The sequence below is a fragment of the Dendrobates tinctorius genome, unplaced genomic scaffold, assembly GCF_039654945.1.
Source record: "Dendrobates tinctorius isolate UK_male_01 unplaced genomic scaffold, ASM3965494v1 ptg000184l, whole genome shotgun sequence".
In the NCBI taxonomy this organism is placed as follows: domain Eukaryota; kingdom Metazoa; phylum Chordata; class Amphibia; order Anura; family Dendrobatidae; genus Dendrobates; species Dendrobates tinctorius.
This window is the reverse complement of record NW_027361851.1, coordinates 17,457,912-17,481,184: the sequence shown is the minus strand read 5'-3', so window position 1 is coordinate 17,481,184 and position 23,273 is coordinate 17,457,912. Positions and strand designations below refer to the sequence as shown.

The 23,273-nt window shown below is 47.2% G+C and overlaps 1 protein-coding gene across 6 annotated transcripts in view; it reads left to right on the top strand.

Moving 5' to 3' along the window:
- LIG1 (DNA ligase 1) overlaps positions 1 to 23,273 on the top strand; it is a 314,922-nt gene that overhangs the window by 5,329 nt on the left and 286,320 nt on the right. For 5 of the 6 annotated variants that reach the window (XM_073552127.1, XM_073552126.1, XM_073552125.1 and 2 more), the window contains exon 2: positions 19,019 to 19,073. In XM_073552127.1, coding sequence (XP_073408228.1) covers positions 19,057 to 19,073 — 17 coding nt within the window. In that variant the 5' untranslated portion in view covers positions 19,019 to 19,056. Of the gene's footprint in view, positions 1 to 18,878; positions 18,938 to 19,018; positions 19,074 to 23,273 lie in introns of all 6 variants that reach the window. The other variant, XM_073552123.1, reaches the window with a different exon arrangement.

Below are 23,273 nucleotides of genomic sequence, written 5' to 3'. Positions count from 1 at the left end.
GTCGGGGATCGGAAGGGAGTGACGTTTTGGAATGCAGACTTAGATGGAATGGTCTGCGGGCATCATTTTCCATTTGCAGAGCCCCTGATGTGCCTAAACAGTAAAAAAACAAAAACCCACAAGTGACATTGTTTTGGAAACTAGACCCCCAAGGAACTTATCTAGATGTGCCCCAACTAATCTAATGTTTCCGGTAAAGTAATTTAGTAGTTTATTGAGGTGTGGTACTTTTTGAAGCAGGCCAGGTTTTTTGGGGCAGGTGTCGCATTGATAAATGGTGTCCTTGCGTATTCCGTTTTTGTAACACACTCGGCACCTTTTTTGCGATTTACCTCTTTTTCCAGTTTGCGGGACCTCCCCCGGGAAATGCTGACCTGGTACAATACGAGCACCTTCAGTTCCAGAAGTACTGGGGCCCGCTCCTTCCAGAGTGCCAAACATCAGGGCCTTAACCACTACCTCCTGGAACTCAAGGTACGACGTATCGCTGGGGCATGCACATTGTGACAATAGGAATGCGTTGAGCATTGCCAATTGGACGATGTGCACGGCCAGCTTTTTGTACCACGCCTTGGCCTCTCTCAAAGCATTGTACGGTTGGAGGAGTTGATCGGAGCGATCAACGCCCCCCCATGTTTTTATTGTACCCCAGCACACTTTCAGGTTTGCAGACCTGTGTAGAGGTACCCCGTACAGTGCTGAGGGCGCTGCCATCACCATGTATGATGGTCAAGAGATGGACATCCCTCTTGTACTTGACCACCAGCAGGTGGTTGCTACATTGGGCCCTGCTCTCACCTTTTTGGAGCATCTGCCCAAGTAGCGTCTTCGGGAGGCCTCTCTGATTTTTGCGGACAGTACCGCAAGCTGCGGTACCTCGCGCAAAGAGGGCTTTGTAGAGTGGGACACTGGTATAAAAGTTATCAGTGTAGAGGTGATAACCTTTATCCAGCAGTGGGTGCACCAAATCCCACACAATTTTCCCACTCACTCCCAGGTCAGGAGGACACTCGGGGTTCAATCCTGGTGTCCTTTCCTTCGTACACTCTAAACCTGTGGGTGTTCCCTGAGGTACTCTCACACAGCTTATAGAGTTTGATTCCGTACCTGGCCCTCTTACTGGGCAGGTATTGACGGAATCTGAGCCTGCCCTTAAAATGGACCAAGGACTCATCCACGCAGATGTTCCTTTGGGGCACGTACACTTCAGCAAACTTTTTGTTGAAGTGTTCGATGACAGGCCGAACTTTGAACAGACGGTCAAAGTTGGGGTCATCTCGTGTGGGATACTGTGCATTATCGTTATAATGCATAAACTTGTGGAAGGCCTGAAAACGCGTCCGGACCATGACCATTCGGAACACTGGAGTGTTGTATAAAATATCAACACTCCAATATTTCTGAATTTCAGGCTTCTTCAGGACACCTGTTGTGAGCTCATCTGTTCATTCACCTTTTGTGTCCGAGGATCTCCCTCTTCTGGTGAAGGAAGGTAGTGAGGCTGATTTGGATGAAAGAAACCAAACACCTGATCAGGTGGATTGTGACTGGGTATCGGGAACTTCAGACTGGATATAAGGCAAACGACGCCCTTCTGAGTGGCTGGTGATTTCTCTGCTGGATTCTTGGAGACCAGTCTGATTCCTGCTTCCGAAAGATAAGTTTTTGCTCTGCTATTGAACTTAGTAGTTTTGGTTTTGTTTACCTTGTTTTTTGAGTTCAGCCATCCCCGGCCGGGGGTGTGCTGTATTCTTATTCCTTGATCAGTGTTCTCTTTTGCTCTGCTTTCAGAATATTCTGAGTGCTAATATAGGGTTTGAAGTCTAGTGACTTCAGGGTCCTTTTTGCTTATCAGTTGTGTTGGTAATATTTTTAGCAGGGTTTTATCGGATTGCAGACAGCAGCTTTTCTGTCCTGTCCTTTTTAGTTAGCTTGGGCCCCATCGTTTGCTCAACCTATCTTTCTATCTGTGTTAGTGTTTTCATCTTATTTCACCGTCATTATTTGTTGGGGGCTGCCTATTGCTTTGGGGTCTGCTCTGGGGCAGTCAGTTTTTCCCTTTTCTCTCTTTAGGCTTATTTAGATCTCCGGCTGTGACGAGGTGTCTAGGATCACCGTAGGAACATTCCACGGCTACTACTAGTTGTGTGATAGGATTAGGGGTCTGTAATCCGCTAGTTTCCAACCTCTCTGATTTTCTGGGCTGAGCTTGTTTTGTTTTTTCCTCCTCGGTGACTCAATCATAACAGATACCCATGTGGAGGACCAGGCCCCAAAACTGCATCATTTCAACTGCGTCCACAGGAGACCAGTTAGTATAGGTTGAACGCGGGTTTTGCTCCAAAAATTGCTGAGCGTACAAATTAGTTTGCTCCACCATGAGGTTAACAAAATCCTCAGAGAAAAAGACTTTGAAAAAGTCAATTTCTGTGAGGCCGGTGGTGTCAAACTTGATTCCTGATTCTGCCACAAAATCAGGAATCAGTGGCTCGTAACTTTCGGGGGGGCGAGGTCCACACAGGGTCTGCTGAATCAGCTGCGAGCATGGTGAGCGCTGCCTCATCTTCTGTCCTGGAGCGTCTGCGTGGCGGTTCCGCAGGACCCGAGGAGGATGATGAGGAGGGGGGGAAGAGGATGAAGAATCCGAAAAATAAAGAAAAGTCGGATCGTCATCATCGCTATCAGTGTCGGAGGCAAGGTAAGAATATGCCTCCTCCATTGAATAGCGCTGTTGGGAGGAACGTGATGGGTGGGACATTTTTTCGTGTAAATATGGTGCTTGGGTGTACTTTATAACTGTGTATGTGGTGGTGGTGGGGGGGCTAGTGATTGGTGCACACTATCCTGTAAGAAAAAGCTAAAAGGAAATAGGGAGCAAAATACCTGTGGAACAAAAAAGTCTAAAACAGCATATCTGATAAGTGAACGGCGTCACTTATCAAAATTTAGCTGCGTGGCTGCACACGGAGGTGGCGCAAAAGTGGGGTGGAGGGGGGTAAAAATAGGGGCAAGGGGAATGGGGGTTTTGGGGTGGATGAAGAGAGATTGGGCAGGGATCAACACTTAGGGTTGTAGTTAGGTGGCACAAAGGGGGGTGAAAAAAATGAAAAACGGCAGGCACAAGCTTGGATGAGTGATGTGTGTCACTTATCCAACTTTTGCGGCTGCGGGATGTGTGTACGGAGGTGGTGCAAAGGGGGCTAAGGAAAAAAAGCGAGCACGAGTGTTGATCGATGAACTGCGTCACCGATCAACGCTCGGCGGCTGCGCACGGAGGTGGAGCAAAAGTGGAGGGGGGTAAAAAAAGGGGGATGGGGGGATTGGGGTGGATGAAGAGAGATTGGGCAGGGATCAACAGTTAGGTGGAACAAAAGGGGGTGAAAAAAATGAAAAACGGCAGGCACAAACTTGTATAAGTGACGTGTCACTTATCCAACTTTTGCGGCTGCGGGATGTGTGTACGAAAGTGGCGCAAAGGGGGCTAAGGAAAAAAAAAGCGAGCACGAGTGTTGATCGGTGAACTGTATCACCGATCAACGCTCGGCGACTGCGCACGGAGGTGGCGCAAAAGTGGGGTGGAGGGGGTGGAGGGGGGGATGAAGATAGATTGGGCAGGGGATCAGGGATCAATTAGCACTTACAGTTGTAGTTTTCTTCTTTCTTCTGCAGGGATTGTGATGCTACAAGCTGTGGCACCACAAAACCCAGCACAGGAGCTCTTGCTGCGTCCGACCTCTCTGCAGGAATCATCAGCTAGAGTGAGGACCCCTGCAGACAGGTCAGGGGCAGGTCACAGGGTGGTCACGTCGCTGCTGTGACCTGTCATTGGTGGGATCGAATGATTACATCGATCCCACCAATCCCTGCTCTGCCTGGTGACCATGGTAACTGCCTAGGATCGGAGATCACAGCTCCGATTCCTAGGCAGGTCATGGCCAGGTCATCGGCAGGGCACAGAGCGGTCACAGCGTGACCGCAGCTGTGCCCTGTGGCTGGCGCGATCGCCGATCTAATCGATCGCGCCAACCACTTCCTGCAGGCCCTGCTCGGCCTGTCCTAGGCTCTGGCCTAGGATCGGTGCTATTACAGCACCGGGCCGGTACCGGCAGGGCACAGCGGCGCTGTTGCGCCACTATGCCCTGCGATTGGCACGATCGATTAGATCGGCGATCGCGTCAATCTGGGTGCTTTTCTCCGGTGCCTGGCGTTGGTACTCGATCCTAGCCTAGGTTCCTGTTGTTTCAGCCAATCTGGCTGAAGCAAAGAGAATCGCTGTGATTGGCTGTTCTGAATTGAACAGCCAATCACAGCTCACAGAGGGGCGGGCCAGGGTGGAGACTGCCCGGAATGCCGAGGCCATCTATCCTGAGGTTAGATGGCGTCGGCATTTTAATGCGATCACCGCGACTTAGATAATTTTTTTTTATGCTTTGGCGCTTTTATACAATAAAAACAATTTTATTTAAACTATTCTTGCCTCGCTTTATTCTGCGAGCTATAACTTTTTAATTTTTTCGCTGATGACTGTGGCAGCTCGTTTTTTGCGGGACAAGATGACGTTTTATTTATATCCGTCTTTTTGATCACGTGTTATTGCACTTTTTGTTAGGCGGTATGATAAAGCATTTTTTTTTTTTTTTTTTTTTTTAAGGGGTTCCTTAAAGGGGTTAACTAGTCGGACAGTTTTATAGGGCGGGTTGTTACTGACGTGGCGATACTAAATGTGTATTTTTATTGTTTGTTTTTTTTTTTATTTACAAAAAATTTTTTTTATTAGGGAACAGCACAGCACTGTGTCAGATCAGCGATCTGACAGGCAGTGTAGGAGGCTTCTCAGCGTCTGCTCTCAGCAGGCGCTGAGAAGCCACCTCCCTGCAGGACTTGAAAGGCCCCTACGGCCATCTTAGATCCGGGGGCCTGCAGGGAGGAGTCCCTCGGAACAACGCGAGCACATCGCGTTGTTCCGTGGGTCTCAGGGAAGCACGCAGGGAACCCCCTCCCTGCGTGATTCTTCTCTATCCCCCGGTACACTGCGATCATGTTTGATCGCAGTGTGCCAGGGGTTAATGTGTCGGGGGCGGTCCGTGACAGCATCTGGCTCATAATGCCAGGTGTCAGCTTTGATAATCAGCTGACACCCGGCCGCCATCAGCTGCGCTCCCCCCGTGAGCGCAGCTGATCTCTATGACGAACTATCCAGTCCATGGGCATTAACCCCTTAACGACCAATGACGCCACATAGGCGTCATGAAAACCTGTGACATTATGACCAGTGACTCCTATGTGGCGTCATGACTTCAAAGCCCCCCTGCGGGTCGGGTGACTGGGGTCAATGAAAGGTCACCCGACCCGCAGATACAGTGGGCTTTGCACTTCACCACAGGGGGCATGTCTTCTCCCCCACGTGGCTACGATCGCTCTGATTGGCTGTTACAGTGATCAAAATAAAATAAAAAGTAAATAACCCCCCCCCCGTTTATCACCCCCATAGGTAGGAACAACTAATAAAATAAAGAAAATATTTTTTTTTATTTTTCGGTTGGGGTTAGGGTTAGGGATGTGTTGGGGTTAGGCTTGGCATTAGGGTTATGCTTATGGTTAGGGGTGGAATTAGGGTTAGGGATGTGTTGGGGTTAGTGTTGTGGTTAGGGTTGGAGTTAGAATTGAGGGGTTTCCACTGTTTAGGCACATCAGGGGGTCTCCAAACGTGACATGGTGCCACTATTGATTCCAGCCAATTTTGCGTTCAAAAAGTGTAACGGTGCTCCCTCCCTTCCAAGCCCTGACGTGTGCTCAAACAATGGTTTACCCCAACATATGGGGTATCAGCGTACTCAGGAAAAATTGCACAACAACTTTGGGGGTCTAATTTCTCCTGTTACCCTTGGGAAAATAAAAAATTGCGGGCTAAAAATCATTTTTTTTGAGGAAAATTTTTTTTATTTTCACGGCTCTGCGTTATAAACTTCTGTGAAGCACTTGTGGATTCAAGGTGCTCACCACACATCTACATAAGTTCCTTGGGGCACTAGTTTCCAATATCGGGTCACATGTGGGGTGTTTCCACAGTTTAGGTACCTTAGGGGCTCTGCAAATGTAACATGACGCCCGCAGACCATTCCATCAAAGTTAGCATTTCAAAATGTCACTACTTCCCTTCCGAGCCCCGACGTGTGCCCAAACAGTGGTCCCCACCCAGATATGGGGTACCAGCGTACTCGGGACAAACTGGACAACAACTTTTGGGGTCCAATTTCTCCTGTTACCGTTGTGAAAATAAAAAATTGCGCACTAAAAAATTTTTTGAGGGAAATTTTTTTTTTTAATTTTCACAGCTCTGCGTTATAAACTTCTGTGAAGCACCTGGGAGTTCAAAGTGCTCAATATGCATCTAGATAAGTTCTTTAGGGGGACTAGTTTCCAAAATGGGGTCATTTGTGGGGGGAGCGCCGAAGTTTAGGCACACAGGGGCTCTCCAAACACGACATGGTGTCCGCTAGCGATTAGAGTTAATTTTCCTTTCAAAAAGTCAAATGGCGCTCCTTCCCTTCTGAGCGCCGAAACAGTGGTCCCCCCCCACATTTGGCTCATAAAGGCTTTTTTCCCTGCTCATTCAACTTTGAACTTTGATGTGGTCAAAAAGAGAGACCAAGGAATTACAATCTCTGGCATCACTGTTAGAACGCTCCCAGATAGACTCACGGTTAACTCCTGTAGTCGTTTTGTTTTTTATTCTGGGCATTTTGTTTATTTTAAAATTTATTGATATGGTTGATTTTAGATTGTTTATTAAAAAAAATATTTTAAATATTATTTACTGGATCGCTTCTTCGGCTAATTTGATATCAGTCCGAATGTGTTTGATAAATTGATGACTTGAAGTGCCAGGCTTTTGATTATATGGACTAAGTTTTCATATATTCATTCTGTAGTCAGCAATACAGAGGCTATAAATTGCAAATTATGCAACATTTTTTTATGAAACCTAATTGAAAAAATTTATAGCCCAAAATGCATGTAAGGAAAAATTGTCATCAATAGAGGGTTAACAACCTATGATAGCAATGCATGTCAGGTCATTAACCAGTGAAAGTGCACTGCCACGTCGCTTTGAACGATGGATTGTAGGATCGTATGAATTGAACTCTCAATCACTTTTTGGCCATCAGTGCAGTCACACCAATCTGACCAGTGGAATAGGAACACCAGGATGTCAATTCATACATGTCCCAAAGAATAGCAGCAATGGCAAAAAGATCTACAGGAAAGATGCTTCAGAGCTGTTATTTCATGGTGCCGTAAAGTGAGAGCACAAACTTCGATGAACTACACTGTGCGAGTATTATCTTCGGTCAGTGTGTAATCGGAGGTCCTGTAGATCGGTCACATCTCCCGATGTGACAGCTCTCCACTGGAGATCGTCATGGGACACTCGTTATTAAATGAATTACATCGGAACAGGGAAGAGTATGTGTGCCGGTATGTACCGGTGATCGAGGACGTCGCATGGATTAAGCATATAATAAATATGGCAAACTGTGTTGTGATTTATTTCATTAAAATACTTTATTCTGGCTGTGTCTTTATTTAGCATGTAACAACCATAAGATTAGCAATGAATCTTATTGACACCTCCATTACTAAGCTGTGGGCTTGATGTCACATTACAATACAAAGGTGACATCAACCTCACAACTATTACCCCACTTGCCACCGCTACAGGGCAAGTGGGAAGAGAGAGACTAAGTGTCGGAATTGGCGCAGCTGTATTCATGGCCTTTTCTGGTTATTAATTATAGTGAGACCCAACGTCATTTTTTTTTTTCTTGTGGGGGGGGGGGGGGGGGGGCGGCGGCCCTATTTTAATAGCCAGTAAAGGCTAAACATATAGCTGTGAGCTGGTATTAATAGCTTAGGAAGATCCGTGGGTATTACCCCCTTCCCAGGCTATAAACATCAGCCCCCCGTCGCTGACTTTCCCTGTCCTGCTTTTGAAAATTGCGTGGGAGCCCACACGCCAAGAGTGTGCAAAGCAGTAATCAAAGCAGAAAGTGGCTACTTTGAAGAACCTAGAATATAAGACATATTTTCAGTTGTTTCACACTTTTTAGTTAATTATATAATTCCACATGTGTTAATTCATAGTTTTGATGCCTTCAGAGTGAATATACAATTTTCATAGTCATGAAAATAAAGAAAACTCTTTGAATGAGATGGTGTGTCCTGTGTGTGTATATACTGTATGTGTATATATTCACTTATTTGTGTGTAAACATTGTTTCCTCACTAGCTTGATCCATCCAAATTTTTCTCACATTAGTTGTCAGGGTGCAGACAATTTCAGAAAAAGCAAGCTGATCAAATGTAAATGTATTTCATGAGCTGATGAGCACAGACAGGTATTTATATAAGTAGATTGGTAATAAATAAATTGTTTTGATAAGTAGAGGCCAAAAAATGTCTTCCGCTTGAGGTGCCATCTGCAGGTCATTGTGTCTTTCTGCAGGATTATGAAAATGAATATTTAAACTGTATTTAGTGATGAAAATTGTGAATGTGTGGTTTGTTTGGCTATTTTTTTTTTTGCTGAAGGGAGAAAGTTTAACTTTCAAATGGTGTATCGTGTGTGTGTGGGTGCAGTATTAACTGGGATACGAAGGAATTACCGAAAAACATTGTTTAGAAATAATAGAATAGATGTTATGTGATATTATTGTCTTCAATGGAGAATGTAAAAGAAGAGGTTGGACAAGGAAATTACATCACAATTCTTTTTTTTTTTTTTGTAAAATAATATATCTTTATTTAGCTTTCAAAAACACATTCAAATCCGCACGGATTTTCAACTGCGATTTCTGCCAAGAGAGGAAGAATCCGCTCAGAAAATTCCACATGCAAATCCGCAACGTGTGCACATACCCTTAATAATAATCTCTTAGTGACCACCAATACATATTTTCTCCTTCCCCCATGACGGCACCACGGAGAGAGAGGGGATTTGCCCCATGGGGGCAGGAAACCTACCGATAAAAAGGCGGTACCTCTCTCCCACATCAGTTCATTTCCTGTCCCAATAAGGGAACCTACAGACTTACCGGATGCCGGGGCCGACCAGTCTGGAGGATGGCAGCGGGAGCCCCCTGCCCCAGCTGGGGTGGTTACCCGAGGTGCCTCCAGGGTGTGCGGGGGGGAGAGGCGGCAGCAGGAGGAAGATCCGTCCTTCCTCTGGATGGCGGCCCTGGGCCGGAGCAGGTACTGGGGTGGGAGAGCGCCAGTGGGCGCAGGTATCCCCCACGCGCGCCGACGCAATGCACCACTGGGAGCCGGCGGTGGTGTGCACGCGCGGGGGAGTGGTGAAGGTCACACAGGCCGGGGGAGGTGCCGCCGCCCACGCAATGCACCACAGGACGACAGTTGTGCGCGGGGCGGAGATTGCGACGTCACACGTCGCAAATTAGCTGGCCGGGGGCGCACATTTTTACTTTTGCTCGTTTGGCTTAAAAGACGGGGCATAGCGCAGCCTGTCACTGGAGCCATGAGCACCGAGCCAGAAGAGCAGCAGCTGCTGGACGTGTCCTCAGACACAAGACACCAGCAGCAGCCACGAAAGTCACCGCAGCAGCACCGTAAAAAGGCGAAAAAGCAGTCGCAACGACACGGCAGCAGCAGTTCTGAGTCCTGACGCAGCAAGGAGTCCGGAGGGGCAGGGGCCCCAAAGGACAAGCCGTGTGCGGATCCAGGGCCCACGTCTGATTCGGTATCCTTCAGGCTGGCGGGTAAGTGGACTATGTGAACGTATATGCCGTAATTAGGGCCTATCCTCCTTCTCTTATAGGGAAAGAAGTGTACACAGAAATTCAACCGCAAGATTTACCGACTTTATAAGGCGGAGCTCCCCACGGCATGGGAAAAAAGGCTCTGCCAGTCCTGCATTGCACATACAATATGCAAGGAATCTCCAGGGTTCGCTGCTGACCTTAGAGTCCTAAATGCCCATCTGGTAGAAAGCACTGTCAAACCCCTTCAGGGAAAAAGCAAAAGGCATAAGAAACCCAAAAGAAAGGAACCCGAGTCAGATCCTAGTGAAAGAGAGCGCAGATCTTCTTTATCAGACACAGCCCGCCATCTAGCTCCTCGTCTTCTGAGGAGGAAGGTCGCAGCTGCTTCCCTATAGAAGAGATGGATAACCAGGCCTAAAAGGACCATCCAGGATGCCATGTTTAGCGGATTGGAACAGAAGAAAAGGAGGTCGTTTCCCATGAATGATAAAATCCAGGCGCTCATACAGAGGGAATGGAAAAGGCCAGAGAAGAAGGGCCTCCTAGCACCAAAAAGGAAATACCCCTTTGAGGAGCCAAACTGCTCGTTTTGGGACAAGGCACCCAAAGTGGACGTAGCCATAGCAAAGGCCTCGAAAAAATTCTTTCTGCCGTTCAAGGACATGGGGACATTGAAAGACCCTATGGATAAGAAAGCGGATACATTCCTAAAAGGAGCCTGGGAGGCAGCCGGAGGTAGACTAAAACCCGCTATAGCCGCCACTTGCACAGCCAGAGCCCTGATGGTGTGGCTGGACCTGCTGGACGACCAACTAAAGAACAAAACGCCAAGGGGAGCAATCCTGGACTCAGTCCCGTTAATGAGAGGAGCAGCGGCATTTCTAGCGGACGCATCCACGGATTCAATAAGGTTGACAGCCAGAGCAGCCTCATTCTCGAACGCAGCACGAAGGGCTCTATGGCTCAAGTGCTGGACGGGAGACCTGCAAACAAAAACAAAGTTATGCTCCATCACCTGTGAAGGGGAATTCCTTTTCGGGCCTACACTGGACGATATACTCGAGAAAGCGGGGGATAAAAATGCTTTCCCTAACCCATCCAATTTCCCCTTCAAATGTTTTCTGAGCAGGAAATTTATCCAGAGGAAACCGCCAAAAAACTCCCAGGACAAGTGGGAAGATAGAAGAGGCAAAGGGAAGGGGTTCATGTTCGGGAAACCAGCAGGCAAAAAGCAACCCCAATGAAGGTGTCTCCCAGGTAGGGGGAAGATTGAGTCTCTTCTTCCCAACCTGGGAAAAGATATCAAGCAGTTCCCGGATCCTAAGCATCATAGAAACAGAGCTCAATTTAAGATTCCACACCTCACCACCCAAACCCTCTTTCATAGTGACCCCACAGAGGCAGTTGACAAAAGAGCAAGTTGCAGTACAACAGGAGTTTCAGACCCTGGTGGAGAAGGCAGTGTTGCAGGAGGTTCCACACCAAGAAAAAGGAGAAGGTTTCTATTCCCCTATCTTCTTGCGAAAGAAACCAGATGGGACGTTCAGGACGATAGTGAACCTGAAAAGGTTAAACAAATGCCTAGTGATTCCTCCCATTCAAGATGGAGACAATAAAATCTGCAGTAAAGATATTGTTTCCAGCTTGTTACATGGCAGTACTCGACTTAAAAGACGCGTACTATCACGTCCCCATACACATGGACTACCGCCGGTTTCTCAGAATAGCAGTCACAATAGGGGGAGAAATAAAGCATTACCAATTCAAAGCCCTCCCATTCGGGCTAGCAATTGCCCCGAGAGTATTTACGAAAATCATATTGGAAGTTATGGCACACTTGAGAGAACAGGACGTACTAATAGTCCCATACTTGGACGACTTCCTAGTAGTAGGCAACTCCACCAGCCATTGCAGAGACCAGTTGAACCAGACTATGGAATCTTTATCCAATCTAGGTTGGCTGCTGAACCTACCGAAATCGCGGTTAATTCCGAGCCAGGTGCAAGAATATTTGGGCATAACCATAGATTCCATCAGGCAGGAGTGCCGCCTCCCCGAAGGGAAAAGGCTACACATAAGAGCAGCTAGCAAGAGGTGCAATAACACGGACACTAATGACACTCAGGAAGGCCATGTCCTTGCTCAGCTCAGTGACAGCCTGCCTGCCATCAGTCCAGTGGGCTCAAGCTCATACAAGAGATCTCCAGTGGGAGATACTAGAGGCAGAAATTTCTCTTCACTGAAATTTAGAAGGGCGGTTAAACATCTCACCCGTAACAGTTCGCTCTCTACAGTGGTGGACAAAACCTATCCAGGGGGGTTCCTTGGGTGATACCGGTCTCTCAGATCCTTACTACAGACGCAAGCCCCAAGGGGGGGGGAGCTCACTGGGACAACCAGGTAGCACAGGGAGCCTGGACAGAAAACGAAAAGGCAGCCTCCTCGAATATGAAGGAGCTATTAGCGGTGAAGCGCGACCTGTTTTTTCTAAAACCCCTCAGAGGCCACCACGTAAGAGTGTTCTCCGACAACAGCACTGTAGTGGCTTACTTAAATCATCTGGGGGGCACGAGATCCCGTACCCTTATGGACGTGACAGTCAATTTGCCACTTGGCAGAAGGGAACCTAGGCTCACTAACAGCACTACACATAAAAGGGTCAGACAATGTGATGGCAGACTTTTTAAGTTGGACACAGCTGAGACAGGGCGAATGGGAGCTGAACCAGGAAGTTTTCAATCAGGTCGCAAAGCTATGGGGAAACCCAACATAGACCTATTCGCCAACAAAACGAATCGGAAAGTGAAAACATTCTGTTCCATAGACCCATCCGGGGACCCGATAGCCCTGGATGCCCTTATGATCCCCTGGCACTTCCCCCTTGCATATGCATTCCCACCAATAGTCTTAATTCCTTCAGTTCTGAGGAAGATTCGGGAGGACAAAGCGGGAGTAATATTATTAGCCCCTTCTGGCCGAGAAGGATGTGGTTCTCTTGGCTGAGGAGAATGTCCATCTCTGATCCTTGGGTCCTCCTGGATATTCCGAACTTACTCTCCCAGGGCCCAGTACTGCACCCTCAGGCGGAGAACCTACATATGACGGTCTGGAATTTGAAAGGGCTCTATTAATTAACAGAGGCTTCTCACAAAATTTAGTATCCACGCTACTACGAAGCAGGAAGCCGATAACCACTACACAGTATGGGAGGGTCTGGAGAAAGTTCCTTTCAGTATCAAAGGCTAGTACAAAGGGAAAGGTACCCATATCAAAGATCTTAGAGTTCCTACAAAGGGGCTTAAAGCAAGGCCTAGCTACCAGCACACTAAAGGTTCAAGTGGCAGCCCTGGGGGCCCTATACAACTGTGACTTGGTGGGGAATCGTTGGGTGTCCAGGTTCACAAAGGCAGTCAGTAGATCCAGGCCCGTGTCTTCCCTAAACACCCCTCCCTGGGATCTGAACTTAGTACTCTCAGCCATGACCAAGCCTCCCTTTGAGCCTTTGCAGAAAGCGCCGCTAAAATTAATATCTCTCAAGACCTCCCTCCTGGTAGCCCTCACATCGGCCCATAGAATTAGCGACATCCAGGCCCTCTCAGCCTTTCCGCCATTCACACAGATTCTGGATGACAGGGTGGTACTTAGGTTGGGTCTGTTCTATCTGCCGAAGGTAGCATCCCGGTTCCACCGAACTCAGGAAATTTCCCTCCCCTCCTTTTGCCCCAATCCCAAAAACAAGGGAGAAGAGACCTTGCACACATTAGATGTCAGGAGATGCCTTATGGAATACTTAGCGGCAACCATGGAGTGTAGGAAGGATAGGTCTCTTTTTGTCTGCTTCCAGGGGCCAAAGAAAGGGCGAAAGGCATCAAAGAGCATGCTGGCAAGGTGGATAAGGGATGCCATCACCTTGGCGTACTCATCAGAAGGCGCGGACATCCCGGGCAGGTGTCAACTTCCTGGGCAGAGAAAGCAGGCGTCTCCATTGAGCAGATATGTAGAGCCGCTACTAGGTCCTCTCCTTTAACTTTCTTTAACCACTATGGGCTGGACCTAGCCACCTCCTCAGATCTAACCTTTGGTAAAAGGGTGCTGGAGGCAGTGGTCCCCCCAATAGTCTCTGCAATTCTCTCCGTGGTGCCGTCATGGGGGAAGGAGAAAATCGTAGTTATTTACCGATAACGGTATTTCTCCGATCCCATGACTGCACCCGTATATTCCCTCCCTACACGCGTGGGGTGCGCACTTATTGTAAATACAGATTAGTCTAAAAGTCACGTGGTGTCTCCTCTACGCAGTTTAATAATTATAGGAATTCCCTTTTTTCTTAGAGTTGTGTTAGTATTAGGCTGAAGTTCCATTAATGCCCTGTAAAACAACTGATGCGGGAGAGAGGTACCGCCTTTTTATAGGTAGGTTTCCTGTCCCCGTGGGACAGATCCCCTCTCTCTCCGTGGTGCCGTCATGGGATCGGAGAAATACCGTTATCGGTAAGTAACTTTACTGACCTCACATATCAGATAATAGTATCCCCCCCCCGACTGGTGAAAATGCAGCAGGTGTCGACTGTACACCATAGCTTCTACCTTGCTGTATCAAGCTTTACTCCCAAGGGTGGTTTGAATGTTAATGACCGGGCCAAGTTTTACAATTCTGACCACTGTCCCTTTATGAGATAATAACTCTGGAACGCTTCCATGGATCCTGGTGATTCTGACATTGTTTTCTCGTGACATAATGTACTTCATGTTAGTGGTAAAATTTCCTTCATATAACTTGCGTTTATTTGTGAAAAAAAATGGAAATTTGGCGAAAATTCTGAAACTTTCGCAATTTTCTAACTTTGAATTTTTATGCCCTTAAATCAGGGGTCCCCAACCGCCGGTCCGCGGCCCAGCACCGGGCCGTTGCAGTGCCCTTGCCGGTCCGCGGACACAAGGGGAGCCAGGGGGCGGTGCAGCAGCTGATACTCACCCTGCATCCCGCGGCGGCTTCATCCAGCGGCGGCTTCATCCAGCGCTGAGCGGTCACGTGCTACCGCTCATTTAAGGTCATGAATATGGACGCCACTCATCTCCCATAGGCGTGGCGTCCATATTCATGGACCTTAATGAGCGGTAGCACGTGACCGCTCCGCACAGGAAGAAGCTGAAGCGCCGCGAGATGCAGGGACGTGCAGCGACGGGAAGGAAGTTCAGCGACGTGAGGGTAAGTATGATGGGGAGGATGGGGGAGCCAAGCGGAGCCATAAATATAAGGGAGGGAGAATGGGAGCGGAGCCATATACACAGGGGAGGGAGAATGGGAGCGGAGCCATATATACAAGGGAGGGAGAGTGGGAGCGGAGCCATATACACAGGGGAGGGAGAATGGGAGCGGAGCCATATATACAGGGGAGGGAGAGTGGGAGCGGAGCCATATACACAGGGGAGGGAGAATGGGAGCGGAGCCATATATACAAGGGAGGGAGAGTGGGAGCGGAGCCATATACACAGGGGAGGGAGAGTGGGAGCGGAGCCATATATACAGGGGAGGGAGAGTGGGAGCGGAGCCATATACACAGGGGAGGGAGAATGGGAGCAGAGCCATATATACAAGGGAGGGAGAGTGTGAGCGGAGCCATATACACAGGGGAGGGAGAATGGGAGCGGAGCCATATATACAAGGGAGGGAGAGTGGGAGCGGAGCCATATATACAAGGGAGGGATAGTGGAGAGCGGAGCCATATATACAAGGGAGGGAGAGTGTGAGCGGAGCCATATACACAGGGGAGGGAGAATGGGAGCGGAGCCATATATACAAGGGAGGGAGAGTGGGAGCAGAGCCATATACACAGGGGAGGGAGAGTGGGAGCGGAGCCATATACACAGGGGAGGGAGAATGGGAGCGGAGCCATATATATAAGGGAGGGAGAGTGGGAGCGGAGCCATATATACAAGGGAGGGAGAGTGGGAGCGGAGCCATATATACAAGGGAGGGAGAGTGGGAGCGGAGCCATATATACAAGGGAGGGAGAGTGGGAGCGGAGCCATATATACAAGGGAGGGAGAGTGGGAGCGGAGCCATATATACAAGGGAGGGAGAGTGGGAGCGGAGCCATATATACAAGGGAGGGAGAGTGGGAGCGGAGCCATATATACAAGGGAGGGAGAGTGGGAGCGGAGCCATATATACAAGGGAGGGAGAGTGGGAGCGGAGCCATATATACAAGGGAGGGAGAGTGGGAGCGGAGCCATATATACAAGGGAGGGAGAGTGGGAGCGGAGCCATATATACAAGGGAGGGAGAGTGGGAGCGGAGCCATATATACAAGGGAGGGAGAGTGGGAGCGGAGCCATATATACAAGGGAGGGAGAGTGGAAGCCGAGCCATATATACAAGGGAGGGAGAGTGGGAGCGGAGCCATATATACAAGGGAGGCCGGGAGAGTGGGAGCGAAGCCATGTATACAAGGGAGGGAGAGTGGGAGCGGAGCCATGCATACAGGATGGGACAGGGGAGCCATGTATACAGGATAGAAGAGTGGGAGCAGAGCCATGCATACAGGATGGGAGCGGAGCCATGTATACAGGATGGGAGAGTGGGAGCAGAGCCATGTATACAGGATGGGAGAGTGGGAGCAGAGCCATGTATACAGGATGGGACAGGGGAGCCATGCATACAACAGGGGGAGCCACACAGAGCTGGACGGGGGGGACCACACATACATTTTCTGATGATTAGAAAATAATCAGCATGTACAGTACTACAGTACAATTGTTCTTAAGTGCTCAATGCTCCATTTCCTTGTAGGTTCCAATCATCATTAGCAGTGACGGTCATCAGTAGAAGTAGCCCAGTGCTCCCACTGAAACAGAGAAACAAGCCCTGTGCTCCCACTCATTCAAAACCTATGGTGAGTTGAGTCACATTAAAAATGTTATAATTAAATGATAAATATGCACTGCTAAACTACAACCGCGTCCATAGCCCCGCCCCTGTCACACCTCCATCCCCGCCCTGCCGGGCCATGGAAGAATGGTCTTGGTTCAAGCCGGTCCCTGGTGCAAAAAAGGTTGGGGACCACTGCCTTAAATCACAGAGATATGGCACACAAAAAATTAATAAGTAACATTTCCCACATGTTTACTTTACATCAGCACAATTTTGGAACAAAAATTGTTAGGAAGTTATAAGGGTTAAAAGTTGACAAGCGATTTATCATTTTTACAACACCATTTTATTTTTAGGGACCACATCACATTTGAAGTCACTTTGAGGGGTCTATATGATAGAAAATACCCAAAAGTGATACCATTCTAAAAACTGCACCCCTCAAGGTGCTCAAAACCACAATCAAGAAGTTTATTAACCCTTCAGGTGCTTCACAGGATTTTTTTGAATGTTTAAAAAAAATGAACATTTAACTTTTTTTCACAAAAAAATTAATCAGGTCCAATTTTTTTTATTTTACCAAGGGTAACAGGAGAAATTGGATGCAAAGAGTTATTGTGCAATTTGTCCTGAGTACGCTGATACCTGATATGTGGGGGGGAACCACTGTTTCGGTGCATGGCAGAGCTCGGAAGAGAACGAGCGCCGTTTGACTTTTTGAACGCAAAATTGGCTGGAATTGAAATGCGAATACCCAGCTGTCATTGTGGAGCCGCTGCGTGCGCAAGCGCGTAAATTGTCTGCTTATAAGAGTATCTTTGTCGAGTCAAAATGTGCATGTGCACAAGGGCTAGGATGGACTCATATCGTAGCATGTCAAAGTAAGATATACAGGTGCTTATCACAAAATTAGTTTATCATCAAAAAGTTAATTTATTTCAGTTTTTCAATACAGAAAGTGAAACTTATACATTATATAGTCATTACAGAGTGCTCTATTTCAAGTGTTTATTTCAAGGCTCCTTTTGCATCAATTACTGCATCAATGCAGCATGGCATGATGGCGATCAGCCTGTGGCACTGCTGAGGTGTTATGGAAGCCCAGGTTGCTTTGATATCAGCCTTCAGCTCGTCTGCATTGTTGGGTCTGGGGTCTCATCTTCCTCTTGACAATATCCCATAGATTCTCTTTAGGGTTAAGGTCAGGTGAGTTTGCTGGCCAATCAAGCACAGTGATACTGTTGTTTTTAAACGAGGAACTGGTACTTTTGGCAGTGTGGACAGGTGCCAAGTCCTGCTGGAGAATGAAATTTCCATCTCCATTAAGCTTGAGGGCAGAGATGCGTGATACAATGTTGAAGGGGACTTAACCCCTATAACAGCCATACTAGCCCTGGTACCTTATTCATATGACACTTGTATCTGGCTTTTGCGCACTGGACTGATACTCAGGTGCTTCTCAGAAAATTTGAATATCGTCAAAAGAAACAATTGAAGGAGTAGAACCTGACCATGGAAGACATCTTGTGTGCATAGGGGCACTTACTCTGACATAGATCTTAGTATTGTCTTCAGCTGCTCCTTGAATTGTTTATTTTGCCAAGATTTTGCATTTACCGGTACTTTTGTACTCTTTGGACCTTTTTGCGTTATCTTTAGCATAACATAGACTGTTCAGTATCTTGTATACTCAACACAGTGTACCTATGTGATCTGGCTTATATATACATATATATATACCTCATTGCCTGTATTCATGTATGCATGTATTTGCACATTTGAGGATCCGATGCATAATGCGCATATCTTGAATCTTCTGTATATTTGATACATTCTGTTATCTTGCACTACTGCACTTTGTGTCTATGGTTATATGCTCTGCCCCTTAATTGAATATATGCCCTATCATCTGTGTCTGGGTTTCTCAATGGCCTCATCATAGGCTGTTGGTAGTATGTGGTTTCCAGTAGGCCATAATATTTTTTTTAAATGTTTTTAAGTTGTCTTCTCCCATATGTTGTCCTTAATGTTGTAATAAACAATTTTTTTTGGGGTGATCACTGTTTTTGCATACTTTTTTTTTTTTACTTTTATCGCTTTGCCTTGTTATCTTTGTGTAAATACAGGGATAACTGTAGACCCCAGAACAAACCACCGATAGCTGAATTTAATATAAGAACTTTTAGCTTTCTAACTTTACTAAAACTACAGTTCTACTGTCCATAGCTGTCACTCGAGGAGGAGAGCCTGGCCTGCCAGAAACAAAGGAAATGAGGAAGCCAAAAGTGAATACATTGCCTTAAACTGCTCAAGAGACAACTTGAGAATACCCCTTTTAATAAAGAAAATATATATTTTTGTTTCAGGATTTTGGAATTCTGGAGTGTTCATCTTTGGCCTAAGGATGCAGCGCAGTATAAAGTAAGTTTAAAAAAAAAAAATTGTTTCCCGACAGTTTGCCTTTCTAAAGAGACTAGCACTTACCAAATGAACAAAGAAAATATTTGTTCATATGACAATTTTGAGATTGCTCAAATATCATCATTCTCGGCATCACTTAGTCCTGTGTAAACAGAACATGTGCTGCCAAGACAATGATATTCTGCGCAGACAGAATAAATGTGTTTGGATCATTGGAGCTGTTGGCCTAACATTTGGACTTGGCATTTAATGAGTTATAAAAGATGAGTACTTGTTTGCAAATGGGTCGCCCTCCCAGGGCTGTGGGGTACTCGGTACCGGGCCGGTCTCTCAGAGGGGAATGTCACAGCAGCAGTGACCCGGTCCGTGGCCCTGGGCGCCCATGTAAAAGGGGTAGAGTGGTGGAATAAAGTTTGAGTGATTCGTGACGCCACCTGTGGTATTCGGCAATGAAGATGTTAAGCCGACGCTGCAGACAGATCCTTTGGGACAGATGGTGTGGTGCAGCAATGATGGTGTAGCCCTCCACAGGCAGGGCTGTAGTCCCAGGGCAGTCTAGATCGGTGTTGGGGAAGAGAGTGCAGTGTCTGGCACAGAGATGTAGCAGTGCTGGAGAAGTTGCAGAAAGAAGGCAAGGACACAGCGGAATGTAGTTTCTTTACCTTTACTTTGTAAGTGCAGTCCAGGGTCCAGATTACAGATGGCACAGGAGCTGATTAGCCTGGAAGCAACTCAGGAATCTCTCTATGCAGATAGGTTGTGTAGTCTCCTTCCTAGCGCTTACTTGAGGTACATCCAGTACTGTGTTACACTGAAGTTCCTCCTTCTTTTTCCCTCTCAGATCTACCTTGTATGGCAGACAGCTGTAGCCTTCTATCTCTTCTCTTCGCTCACCCGTTGCTGTTGTGCCTCTGAGTCTTAGGTGGGAATAGAGCATTTACAGCTTCCTATTCCTCTGATTTCTGTTGCAGGACCTTCAGTATCCATACAACCTTGGAGACCAGATCATGCGCTCCAGCTGGGAACGAGCTCTCAACTTCGCTCAGTCCCCCAGCTTCTCTCTCCACGTCTACACACTTCGGCCTCCTCACACTAACTCCCTAATTCTCCCTTCCTGGCACTCAGAGAGCACTCCTCCGCCCAATTCTGGTTCAGAGCTCCCTCTGCTGGCCCGGAGTGGGAACTGTGTTGCATGTTATGGTTAACTGCTAGAGAGACCCTTCGTTGCTTCCAAGCCTGACATCACCCTCCCTGGAGGAAGGCAATGCCACTGTGGCGACCATACTCCTGGGGGCGCCACATTAATATCTCTGCAGTGGAGCGGCAAAATTTAAAAAAACAACAAACCGTTAATAATTCCTCTCTGCAGCCATTACATTCTGTGTTCAGTTCAACATGAAAAATTTGTGGGAAGGTCCTCTGTAAAGGTTATCTTGGTCAAATTCCCTCTTTGTGCGACAATCTGAGACAGATAAATGATAATTACCGAGGTTGTCTCAACAAGATAAATGGGTAAAATTGCAATGTGCTTGTAAAAACAAGCAACTTATCAGTTTACATATTAAAATTCTTCTGTGTTTGAGAAAGGGATGGTTTTTAGTTCTATAGTTTGCTGCTCCTTGAGAAGGTTACTGGCCATTGCTGCGGCAGTCAGAGACAACTGTTTTCCTAGGCAAGGGGTGCATTTCTGTTTGCTTTAGGCCTCTTTCGGATGTCCATGTTTGTTCATTTACCCAAAATATGATCCCCATAACATCAGTGTTTTGGATCAGAGTTTTATTGGTTTTTGGTCCATGTGTCCGTTTTTACCAGCAATGTTTAATGTTATTCACTGGCATCTATGCGCTTTTTGTTTTTTAAAGACCCATAGACTTGTATAGGTATTTCTGTATTGCTTCATTGGGAGACACAGTTAACCATGGGTGTATGCTGCTGTCGCTAGGAGGCTGTATTAAAAAAAAAAAAATAAAATAAAAATTAGCTCCTCTCCAGTAAGGGTATGTCACGATCAGGGGGGTATGACCTTCGGTCGGCACACGGATATCACATGTGCAGAGGGGGCTTATCTTAGTTATCCCACCGCTGCAACAATGTGATGAAAAACAGCAAGCTAGTCTTGCCCTACCAATTTACGGCAGGGGCTTATTGTGGTTATCCCACTGCTCTCCGCTATATGTCACGAACTGCAGGGATTTATCCCATATTTCAGTTCCACTTTGGAACTCACAGCTCTCCGGCGCCCCCCTTACCCACAGGTCAGTCAGGGAACTGCTCCTAGGATAATTAGTCTCCGGACGGGCTGGCTGCTTCAATGCAGCGAGGGAATTATAACTAGTCCTAGCCGCAGCCAGACAAATCAGTTTATATAATACCCTACCGGCACTGCCAGCGGTACCCACCAGCCCAGAACACACCGCCACCACCAGCTCCGATTTCTATATTAATGTTGCTCAATTAATAAGTAATAAAAGGGGTCCAAAGCCAACCCAAATTAGTAGAGTAATCAACTTCAGGCACGTATGAATTTGTGATAGAGCAAGGAGATACGAAATTAGTAATTTTATATTTTACTCCGGGTAGGCAGTGTTTACAGAAGATATAAAAATATTTTACAATATGAGACAATTAAATTATGTACACAGCAAAGTAAAATAGAGGATTAACAGAAGAAAAGAGGCACTCACATGTTACTTAGATAATTTCAGGCAAAATGCAGGTGGGAGGAGCCAGATGTCACATTGCATGGAGGGGTCTGGATGCAGCAGTTTCCCAGGCTAAAATGAGGGCTGTCCTTGGTGAAAGTGACTTTTACGCCTGGGCTTGTGACATCACTAAAGGGTCTGGTTTGTGGCGCTCCTCCCCTTGCTTTCAGAGTTACAATCTGGCTAAGAAAACTGTAATAATCATACCTCGCAGAGGTATAGAAACGCACATAGTATCATCTTATTCAGCTTGTCGCTGGCGTTCATTAAAAACCATACACGAAGCATTGGGCTGCCCCAGCTGCTCAGGAATCCACTTCTCGGATTCCACTGAAGCTAGAACTGGGAAAAACACAGGCTAAATAGGCCTGTCGAACGTCCTGGATATGTAGTTTTCATTTTTCTATCACAACCTCATATTGCTTTTATGACCAAATGATTAGATTCTCATTATTGTCTATGGGAAGCCAGAGCACATGGGAAGACAAAGAAGCTCCCTGCTGTGCGGAGGAAAATCACTCACTGGTGTCTCAGGTTACACTGAGTGTGTGTGTGTGAAGAAATCTCCCCTGGAGCCGGGGGGGGGGGTCACAGCTCCATCCTGTGACAAGGAGGATGGGGGGGGGTCGCTTGTCTCTGTGCATCTATGAATCGTGCTAGAAAAGGGTAATAACAAGGAAAACCATACATGATAGGTACATTATCGTTACAAGGTACACCCAACAACAGGCGCAAAGCTCGTTAATTTTAGCTAAGTGTCTGTAGGAGGCAGACGTGGATCTACTCCTAGATACGTCTTTCCTTTTTAGGACACCATTTTGTGTGTTTTTTAATCTTTTCCTTTTCTGTTTCAGGTTCTCCTCTACAGGGTGTAATTTCTCACATTGTTTTGTCGCACAAGAGACCGGGAGAACAGTGTGGTGTCACCCACATCGTCCATTCTCTGGTCTGCTAGGCAGGACCTTACCCCCGTCACCTTACAGTGCTTCAGGGTGGTTCGTTTTGGTCAGTCCTTGCCTGTTCCCCAGCCCTCTCCTCGCAGCGGGTTAGGAGGAAGATGGTGGTCACTTCACGGTTTACAGACATCCTCCTAGCGTAGTCATAGTCTTTGACAACGTGTAGAACTATCTTACAGTGACACTCCTCCCCCCCCCCCCCCCCCATTCTCACTTGGGGTCTCCTGATGCCGTACTCAAAACCGAGAAGGAGTTGGGACTCACTGACATGTACTGTCTCCCTCTTCTCCACTACCCCTCTCTTGGTGACAGGGAAGCATCAGTAGAGTTAGGCCTATACAGCTACTCCTACCAGTTCTCACCAGCCTATTGGCGCACAGAAGCTTTCGTACGCGCTCTTTGGCAAATAAAAGCACTTCAACTGCAGGCAAGTCCATGGCCAATCAACGTGCGAGGTCTTGCACGCTTTTCTATTCTATTGAAACACCGGTCACATATCGTGGGTCTCGCAGCACACCCTGTCTGGGCCCTCCCCACTTCGG